Source organism: Electrophorus electricus, chromosome 10 (genome assembly GCF_041902795.1).
Source record: "Electrophorus electricus isolate QZ-2024a chromosome 10, ASM4190279v1, whole genome shotgun sequence".
Taxonomy (NCBI): Eukaryota; Metazoa; Chordata; class Actinopteri; order Gymnotiformes; family Gymnotidae; genus Electrophorus; species Electrophorus electricus.
In genome coordinates this window covers 33,077,168-33,088,276 of record NC_137506.1, presented here as the reverse complement: position 1 = coordinate 33,088,276, position 11,109 = coordinate 33,077,168, and the positions used below count along the sequence as shown (strand labels likewise).

Sequence of the window (11,109 nt, the reverse complement as noted above, 5' to 3'; positions counted from 1 at the left end):
TTATATTAGTATACATTAGTGTATATTAGTCTATATTAGTGGTCTATATTTGTATACATTATTGTATACAAATAGTAGTCTATATTTGTATACATTATTGTACATTATTGTACATTAGTCTACATTATTGTACATTAGCTCCACCCCTGGCCAGGCCACTTATTATTGGTTGCATCTGTGTCATATTTTTGATGTCATCGCTGCCCATGTATATCCAGCCCTGGTCTGGGTAGCAGTTAGCTGCAGCATCCTAAACTTTATTCTGGGATTTCTGCCTCCCTGACAGACTTCCAGTGATTTTCAGATTTTGACCTTCAGTCTGACAGTGTCAGTGTTCTGACTCCTTCAGTGTCAGTGTTCCGACATTTACACACACAACCTACACCCAAACACCTCAGGCTGCCATGTGTTACACCATCCTGCAGTGTGGAGCCATGTGTGAAGTGAGGAACAGAGCTCATCTGGAGAAAGAACTAACAAAACGTCATGCAAAAAAATCACAGATGGTTCTAGAAAGCAGCGAGAAGGAGACCAAGAGGGACAGAGCAAGCCTGAAGCCCTGGTTTGTTCAGAACGCACAACAGACGGTCGAGTCCTTGGGTTCTTTTCCCACTACAAATAAAACAGGATGACTAGTCTATGGACTGGACTTTTTCATGAACCTCTGTCACTCCTTCTGAGAGCACAGCTTTTAGCAGCGTGGAGGAAGAAAGAACAGGAAACCCAGACAGCCACCAGAATGGGATCTGATCTGCTCTGCTCAGTACGATCTGCTGCAGGTGGTTGCCTAGCGATGCAAAACCTTGCTGAAGAGTTGAGAGGGAGAAAATGACCTGAACTGCTTATTTACCTCATTAAATAACAGATCTTCAGCCGTGTAGGCTCACTGTCCTCTCCAGCACAGTCACGATACGTACGTGCTTGTCAAGGACAGTACATCAATGAAGAAGCTCAGTCACACACACACACACACACACACACACACACATTTACATATTCCATTAAAGACATCATTTTAAATCTTCATTATACTGAGGACATGATGCACATAAATCCCATATTGTCCCTCCTTGTCCCACATGCTCAAGCATTTGTCATTCTGCAAATATTCATTACTGCTTGTATGTGGGAACAGCCTGGGAAGTTAAGACACAGCCACCAAGCTGAGACTCAACTCCGAGATCACCAGGCCTCTGGTTCTGCGTGCACATGCGCTCAGTGTGAATGTACCGTCTGACGTGAGAGTTGTGTGGTCTGGTGCAGCAGCCTGTGGGGAGGGGATTAGTGAGCAGGACCAATGTGCATCTGTTCCATTCACTGTTCGCCTGTGACTACGTGTCCCTCACACTTGGACTTGGCAGTTTCCAAGTGTATGCAGTCAATTAAACCAATGCACATGCATAACACTCACTCACGCACGCACAAACACACACACACACACACACACACACACACACACACACACACACACACACACACACACACACACATATGCACACTCACTCACATAGACACACACAGACACAAACAGACAGACACACACACACACACACAGCAGGTGAAGGATATATCAGTAGGAGCTTTCCCGCTAGCTCTGTGGAGGAGACGTACCAGCGATGCATGAGGAGGAGCGTCCGAGGAAGTTGATTCCCTCGAAGTTCTCCATCATCATCTACACACACACACACACACACACACACACACACACACACACACACACACACACAAACGTTATATGAGATGTGCTGGTAAATAAGACATCAATTCTGCCAAATGAACCATCTTAGTGTATATCTTACTTAGTGTATATATTTTCAAAGTATTTTAATGTTAAACTAGTGTTTATTACATGTTTCTAAATGGAATGTTTCTACTATTATTTTTTTCGTCATTGAGGCTCTCAACCCAGTCCAGAAAGACCAGCGGGTCCTTGTTCGGTTCCTTCCCCTAACACAGCTGAGTCAGTTCCTAATCCTAACCCTAACCCTAACTTTAACACTAACCCTAACACAGCTGAGTCAGTTCCTAATCCTAACCCTAACCCTAACATTAACACTAACCCTAACACAGCTGAGTCAGTTCCTAATCCTAACCCTAACCCTAACTTTAACACTAACCCTAACACAGCTGAGTCAGTTCCTAATCCTAACCCTAACCCTAACATTAACACTAACCCTAACACAGCTGAGTCAATTCCTAACCCTAACACGAACCCTAACACAGCTGAGTCAATTCCTAACCCTAACACTAACACTAATCCTCCCCTAACATAGCTGAGTCAGTTCCTAATCCTAACCTTAACACTAACACTAACCCTAACACATCTGAATCAGTCCCTAACCCTAACCGTCACTCTCCCCTAACACAGCTGGGTCAGTTCCTAATCCTAACACTAACCCTAACACTAACCCTCCCCTAACACAGCTGAGTCAGGTCCTCAGTACAGTGATGCCCTTGGATTGTGGACTGTTTGGAAGTCACCGGCCACTTGGATGCCTTCACACTCACCAAAAGCCTGGATGCACGCGTCTATCAGCATCTCCAGCGGTGCCGCTTTCCCCAGCGGAAATGACCCCATGACCTGCAGGCCCACCTGACCTCACTGGGGTGTGTAACTCTGTGCCATCAGACAGCTGAGCCCCCTCCTCCACCAATGTGACAGTCAGAGACCCTGTGGCTACCCGTACTGCCACAGAACTGTGGAAGAGGGAAAAGGTTGTACATTACCTTAAGTCTTAATATATGAAATCTCAAATATTTCACTTACATTTTTTCCCGCAGTATTGGGGTTCATGCTGTGCAAATCTAGCATATTGCTTTGCATGTGTGCGTGTGTGATGCCACACCCTACTCTCTGATGTATGCACTCTGTAATGAACTCCTGCAACAGTACATATTTTCTGTTCATTTTCTTTCCTTTATCTTCCAGCCTCTTTTCTTCTCCCCCCCTTCCCCTCTCCTCTCCTCTCCTCCTCTTCTCATCTCCCCTCCTCCTGCACCAGTCTCTCGCACTCTGGTGTGCCTGATGGAGTGTGCAGATTTGCACCCAGATGGCACACTATTATTCTGGCCCACAGACAGGAATGAGGAGTAGTTGTGTAATGGTTCACATGGACACTCCATAATACTGGTTTAAAATCCATGCACACACTTCTCAAAATGACTTACCCTGCACTGACAAATCTGACATATCTCAGCTGATATAATTGGTCAAACTAATATAACAAGTGATTATTTAATTAATTAAAACTTCTATTACAGGCTATATTGTTTACTCCAATTAATTTCACAGGTGATACCATCGGTGCAAACCAAGTGAGAAATTGCAGTTGGCTGAAAACTGCCCCACTGCCTCTGTGTGCACTCATCACAGCCTGAATGACACCGACAGGATGCACACTGGATCAGGTGCAGAATCTGCAGTTTCATCTTGTGTTTTACACTAAAACATCTGAAATAATTTTATTATTGTATAAATGATCCAGTAGAGGAACTTGTGTAGGTCTTCAGGTCATGGTGCATTATGAAGCAACTCTCTTAAAGAACAGAAGCGTTAGTGTCACTTAGATTTTGTATGATTATAAACCTCATTTGTTCTGTTTGGTGATTCTAAGTCACCTTTTCCACACTGGCTGAATAATTAAGATAAATATCTCACTTCGTGTCACTGTTGTTTCACTGATATATAACCAAACACAGGAAGTGAAGTGCCAGTCTTTTAAATAGTTGTTGGTGTATTTTTCACTAAAACCTTGATGAAATCATTTCCGATTAGGATGAGGTTTTTAGTGAAGAGCATTTAGACAAGTTGCTCTAAGAAAAAAAACTCTTGCACAAATCGAGTCGAGAGAGAAGAGCTCTCATAAAAATACCACACGCTCAGCTATTAAAAACACACAGCTTACAGTTATAGTGTGCAGACACACAGTTCTGCCCAAGCCATGGTGTCTATTCTGACCCACACTAGTGCTACTCAGATAAATGCTTATAAAAATACTACAAGACCTGCTAAGGAAGCAAAAGACAAAAGACATGTTTGTCAGTTCTTCTAATCTCCCTTTCATCAAGCCACCTGCTACCGCATACGTAAGGCCCTAGAGCTAAATCACATCAATAAAAGGATGTCCACGTCTGCTTTGGTCATTAATGTCAAGTCGTAAATGACATTACTGTCAAAATCATTTCAGGCAAATTACTGGCAGGTGAGGAAAAAAAGTAAATCAAATGGCAAACCAATGATCCAAAATTCAAAATTTCTGTGACCTTTAGGCATATATTGATGTGAACTGTAGCCATTTTGTAAGAGCTGAACTCCTCAGTGGCTGGAGACAGAGACAAGTAGACTTCAACGAAAGCATGAACACAGGCAATCAAACTCAGTGATGACATCAAACCCCTTGGAGCTCTGTTCCGTTCCCACAAATCTTCAGTGGCACGATCTCAGAACGGCACTGTTAAGGGTCAGAGATGTCCAGACCATATTCCACATGCTCTACTACCTCACAGCAGTATCCACCTGGACAAGTCCAATGCCCATCTTTATACTGGCTCTCTGGACAGATGGCTTCAAGATGTTTAAAGGTTGGTGATGTCACATGGCACACCACACTAAGTCTATGGAGATTTGGTGGAGATGGTGAAGAACATTGGAACAGTGATATATTGTTCTGGTCCATGTCTCTGTTCCTTTCCAGCCTCACAGTGAGAACTGAAGTGGAACCTACTGGCCTCACCTACTCTTCTTGCATATTTAATATTTAATGTGTAAGAGCTTTCCTGAGTAGTCTGGTGTCAAACCATTCTAGTTGCATGAGTCCTTGTGTAATTGTCTACTGCAAATATTCCAGACTGTCATTTTCTGGATATTAATCAGGACTGAGTTTGTATGCGTGACTAAGTGCTGACTTTTCACATGTGAAGATGTAATGAAGAATCGTGTTATAGTTCTATATGTCAGCATTCTGTGCACATAAACATGGTTCCAAATGGTAAACAAGATTTAGTGCCACAAAAGGTGCAGTTTAATGGTTTGTAGCTTGCGACTGGGTGTTATGGTTAACCCTAACACAAACCCTAACTCTAACCCTAACCATAATCATAACCCTAACACTAACACTAACCCTTGTAACAGAGTGTTATAGTTAATCTTAACACTAACCCATGTGACTGGGTGTAATGGTTAACCCTAACATTAACCCTAACCCTTGTAACAGGGTGTCATAGTTAATCTTAACATTAACCCTTGTGACTGGGCATTAGGGTTAACCCTAACACTAACCATAACACTAACCCTAACTCTAACCGTAACCCTAACCCTAACACTAACACTAACCCTAAAACTAACCCTAACCCTAACACTAACCCTAACCCTTGTATCAGGGTGTTATAGTTAATCTTAACACTAACTCTTGTGACAGGGTGTTAGGGTTATCCCTAACCCAACCCTAACCCCTGTGACTGGGTGGCTGTTGCCCATAAGTACCTGGTGCCCAAAATTATAAACATGAGATTAAAGTTGTTAATTATTAATGCACAGTGGTGAGTGTAAGTTAGTATGATGTTAACAATGCCAGCTGGACTTCACCAGTTTTCAGTCCTTTGCTATGATGTATTGAGTTAAGCACCCCAACTCTATTTTTAAAATGCAAAGGTCTGAGAATCTGAGTTCTCTGGGTCTGAGTGTCTGATATCTCTTAGTCTGAGAGTCTGAGGTCTCTGGGTCTGAGAGTCGGACGTCTCTGAGTCTGAGAGCCTGATGCCTAGCAGTCTGAGAGTCTGAGGTTGCTACACCTCTGTGCTACAGGGTTTTTGCTTTAAGGAAATGTATGCCTGGTTCCTGCCTATGTAATCAGGCAGGGCCCTAAATTAATACAAAGATATCGTATAATGTAATTATATGTCATGAGTTGCATCTTGTTTTAACATACTTAATTATCCTAAGTACCTGCTAAATCCCGCTAGACATTTATAACTATAATGAATTGTATCATAGTAAAATTGTATTAGTTGCATTTAGTCAAATGGCTTATGGAAACCATTGTCTTGATTCATTTTTGATAAATTAAATTCATGAATTTAGCTCTGCACATAATCTATGCACAATTGAAATTAGTCAGAAGTCGTGTTTCAGTCTGACTCTTATTGCTTAGCCAGTTATGAAGTAAAACTCTGAAATGAAACCATGTGAAGCTCTGTGAGAGTGCAGAAGTGAAAAAATATGACTTCAGTTATGGATTTGGAACAGCGGTCATGAAGAGTCCAGTAGAGAGTGTTTGAAGTTAGAAATGAACATTTGTAAATGTAGGGTTAGGCCTCTGGTGTGTCTAACATATGTTCTGAATTTGCTGCACATTATGAAACAAAACCTGAAGTACCACAGCAACAGAAGCACTTTAACATCAATCATGTGTCAGATAAAACCAGTGGCCTTTCTGTTTAGTTATACAGTCAGACCAAGGCCGGAACAGCAGTTCCTGCCCAATGCTCAAAAAAGAGAATTGCTTTATGTCTCTTAATAGATAGGACAAAGCTCACCCATGACTCACCAACTAAAGGTAACTAATTTACACAAGACAAGAAATACATTCAAGCAGAATTAAGTACCTCAGAATACATTAATGGACGTGTTAGTGATTACTTAAGTGAATAAAACATTTTTAAATAATTAGGCTCCAGAAGTTTGTGAGGCTCAGACAACATGTTCGACAGTTTAAAGGTAAACACATCCATGAAGCCTCCTGAAGAGTGTAAAAATACACACCATAACTACAATACACACCATAACTACAATACACGCCATAACTACAATACACACCATAACTACAATACACGCCATAACTACAATACACACCATAACTACAATACACGCCATAACTACAATACACGCCATAACTACAATACACACCATAACTACAATACACACCATAACTCCCTTCCACATCGCAGCACACAGCCAGCATGTACACAGTCTGCTGTACAGCTGCAGTACACTCTCAGAGCCAAAAAAGACAAACATCAAAATCCAGTATCTGAACCCGTAGTAGTACAGAGAGGGGAGGGGGGAGGGAGAGAGAGAGAATGATTTTGTAGTGAGAAATAGTGAGAGTTTTTTTTTTTACAAAAACTGATTCACTTACCATCCGTAACTCCAGACATTGTGGTAAAAGTGTGTTTAATTTCTAATGTATTCCTCTGAGATGACTGTGGTTTAGATTGTTCTCCGCTGTATCTGTTCAGACTGACCGACGCTGCCCAACTACCCCAACAGCCTGTTTATAAACACCAGCCCACAATGCAGACACATGGCTCATATAATGCTGAACTGCAGCCAATCAAGGAGAAACCAAGAGGAGAAGTGAGAGGGCAGTAGAGGTGAGGGGAGGTCGGAGTGAGCATGGAGGACAGAGAGAAGGGTCGCGTGGTGTTTGGGGGGGAGAGAGAGAGAGAGAGAGGGAGAGAGGTGGAGGGACTGAGAGAGGGAGAGAGAGAGGGGAGAGAGAGAGAGAGAGAGAGAGAGAGAGAGAGGGAGAGAGAGAGAGGGGAGAGAGAGAGAGAGAGAGAGAGAGGGAGAGAGAGAGATAGAGGGAGAGAGGTGGAGGGACTGAGAGAGGGAGAGAGAGAGGGGAGAGAGAGAGAGAGAGAGATAGAGGGAGAGAGGTGGAGGGACTGAGAGAGGGAGAGAGAGAGGGGAGAGAGAGAGAGAGAGAGAGAGGGAGAGCGAGAGAGGGGAGAGAGAGAGAGAGGGAGAGAGAGAGAGAGAGAGAGAGAGAGAGAGGGGGGGGAGAGAGGTGGAGGGACTGAGAGAGGGAGAGAGAGAGAGGGAGAGAGAGAGAGGGGAGAGAGAGAGAGGGGAGAGAGAGAGAGAGTGAGAGAGGTGGAGGGACTGAGAGAGGGAGAGGGAGAGAGAGAGAGAGAGAGAGGGGAGAGAGAGAGAGAGAGAGAGAGAGAGAGAGAGAGAGAGAGAGAGAGAGAGAGAGAGAGAGAGAGCAATTTTCACACTGATTCACACCCATCAGCTCAGGCACCAGCGTAAGTTAGCAGAACATTTCTGTTTGTGACTTCACCACCAGTAAGAACTACTTTTCCACCACTGTCTACAACTTATAGTGCTCAATAACTAAAAAAACAAAAAGCAAGGAAGGAATAAAACCAAGAAACTTATACTTTATTTAGAAAACTGTTATAAGTGACAAAATTTTGTTCCTCATTATTTTTGTACACTATGTTCAGATCAATGACTGAACATCAAGTTCTAGATGTGTGTTGGTAAAAAGTACATTTGTTTAAACTACAAAATCCAACAACATAATTGGCACACAAATTAAAAGGACGGGTTCACTGTTTTTTTCTTTAACCAACACGTTACTAAAACTGTTGTTTCTTGTCTTGATAATGATAGCATCCCAAACCTTTACAACAGCTTTAGTGTTCTTATCAGATCTCCTCTATCTCTTCCACTTTTTAGATTGTCTCAAACTTTCAAAAACGTCAGAGACAAGAAGCTGACAACCTCTTCTTTAAGTACGGTTAAAGTATAAAACGCTTGTGAGTAAAACCGTTGATCACAGATGCACTTCTCTTCTGAACAAACAGAAAGATTCAAGGAGATTCCAAACAAAACAGCTGTTTTAAAATTCTCATAGTACTGGGAGGCTGTCTCAAAATGCAAGTTTGCACAGTTATTTTTATTATCTAGAATGTAGTGTCCAGTATTCAGTATGTTCAGTATGTTCAGAAGTTAGTATCATGCCTTGACTTCAACTGCAAGTTGCATTAGTGAAACATTTGTGAAACACAAACACATCCTCACTTACTTTCACTGTGTAGAGTATTTATTCAAGTTAAAAAACATAATCAACTAAAGATATGTCAAACTGAAGAAGTCATTTTTCCTTTTGTTAATATTTCATGTCCTTTAAAGGTACTGAGGTAAAGTACCACATGAGTGTCATCCTAAAATCTGTTTATTGTTTTTTGTAAAAATGTTTTTATTCAAGTTGGATGGAAAAAGCAGCTTAGAGAACAAGAAGAGCTTCAGTAATAAACACCAGTAAAACCAGTTAGTCACACAGCAGCCTTCAGTAATAAACACCAGTAAAACCAGTTAGTCACACAGCAGCCTTCAGTAATAATCACCAGTAAAACCAGTTAGGTTAAGGGTCTTGTTCAGGGGCCCAACAGTGGCAACTTGGCAGTGGTGGGACTTGAACTGGCAACCTTCTGATTACTAGTCCAGTACCTTAACCACTGAAACATGTTTTATCAAAGGCTTTATTATATGCAACGAAAATGACATCAGCCTATCTTGAATCCAGTCTTCAGTAATAAACACCAGTAAAACCAGTGTCACGCAGCAGCCTTCAGTAATAAACACCAGTAAAACCAGTTAGTCACGCAGCAGTCTTCAGTAATAATCACCAGCAAAACCAGTTAGTCACGCAGCAGTCTTCAGTAATCATCACCAGTAAAACCAGTTAGTCACGCAGCAGCCTTCAGTAATAAACACCAGTAAAACCAGTTAGTCGCGCAGCAGCCTTCAGTAATAATCACCAGTAAAACCAGTTAGTCACGCAGCAGCCTTCAGTAATAATCACCAGTAAAACCAGTTAGTCACGCAGCAGTCTTCAGTAATAAACACCAGTAAAACCAGTTAGTCATGCAGCAGCCTTCAGTAATAAACACCAGTAAAACCAGTTAGTCACGCAGCAGTCTTCAGTAATCATCACCAGTAAAACCAGTTAGTCACGCAGCAGTCTTCAGTAATAAACACCAGTAAAACCATTTAGTCGCGCAGCAGTCTTCAGTAATCATCACCAGTAAAACCAGTTAGTCACGCAGCAGCCTTCAGTAATAATCACCAGTAAAACCAGTTAGTCACACAGCACTCTTCAGTAATAAGCACCAGTAAAACCAGTTAGTCATGCAGTAATTAAACTGACAGTAAAACTAAAACACAGTGAGAAAACATAGGTTATATATTTTTAATATAACATAAAATGTACTCTAATTGTCATGCATTTATGTTTTGGAAATGGTGTTTGTTAAATTATTTTATGAAGCTCAATTATCAATCAAATATCAACTATGACAAATTATGCTACTATGATATAAAGAGCAAACATTTAAGATTAATGAGCGCTTAAGAGAAACTTTCTCTAAAGAGGTAATATGACCCTGTGTAGTCATGAGCCAATATACCTGAGGTTACCACTCCAAATAAATTCACACTCATGAATAATAGGTCCTGATGTCATACAGTGGTCTTTATACATGTGGAGGTTGTGCCAGTGGTCTACACACACACACTGTTCTTAGCTGCTCAGGCTACTGCAGAGCAAGCTGTGGACGTCTATGACTGCAGTCTGTCTGTCTTTCTCTTTCAGCAAAGTGGTTGCAATGAACATGAATCTAAAATCCATTTCCATGGCGATGTCCCTATTGATCTAACCCTAACCCTAACCGAAACCCTATGGATCATTCAAACCCAGCACTAAACTTTAACCTTTCTTACGAGGTGGGTCATGCAAGTCTTGAGAAATTGTGAGTGTACGTTGGTTGGTGCTGTGATTTACTGAGAGACAGCAGACCCAGTACAGAGGAACACAGTGACAAACTCCACCTCCAGACGGATCCGTGTCCACCACATGGCTGGGTTCTATCAGGCATGTAAACACCTGCTCTGTTCCCACACGTATTTACACATGTATTACGTGTATTTACACACACACACACACACACACACACACACACACACACACACACACAAAATGATACTCCACTCAGCCGTGGTGCTGATAGAATTCTCTCTCTCTCCCTCCCACTGTCAGATCTCTCTGGGACTGTTTGTCCAAATGGCACGTCCACTTCCTTCTATTCTTTCTCAGTGTGTTTCCTCTCCTGGCTAAAAACAGACCGACAGCAAGGTAAACTGAAACACAGCACACAGGAAACACGTCATGGTGTCTAACCAGGAGGGGAGGGCAACCACCATTTCATCCTGTTGAGTTAAACTTTTGTGTGTTTCTATGTTTGTATGTGAGAAAGAGAGTCAGAGAGGGTGAAACAGAAAGAGCAAGTAAGAGAGCAGTTGAGAGAGAGAGAGACAGAGAG

The 11,109-nt window shown here is 42.0% G+C and overlaps 1 protein-coding gene across 10 annotated transcripts in view; it reads right to left on the bottom strand.

Annotated features, from left to right (window-relative positions):
- The window catches only part of rasgrp3 (RAS guanyl releasing protein 3 (calcium and DAG-regulated)), a 36,545-nt gene that overhangs the window by 18,950 nt on the left and 6,486 nt on the right, over window positions 1-11,109 (bottom strand). For 7 of the 10 annotated variants that reach the window (XR_014125574.1, XM_035532907.2, XM_081721645.1 and 4 more), the window contains exons 2-4: window positions 2,509-2,697; window positions 1,570-1,672; window positions 851-913 (exon numbers count right to left, since the gene is read on the bottom strand). Coding sequence is in view for 9 of the 10 variants with exons in the window: in XM_035532907.2 (XP_035388800.2) it covers window positions 851-913; window positions 1,570-1,672; window positions 2,509-2,578 (236 nt within the window). In the remaining variant the exon portion in view is untranslated. Of the gene's footprint in view, window positions 1-850; window positions 914-1,569; window positions 1,673-2,508; window positions 2,698-7,136; window positions 7,427-11,109 lie in introns of those variants that run through there. The other 3 variants (XM_081721648.1, XM_081721651.1, XM_081721644.1) reach the window with 2 other exon arrangements.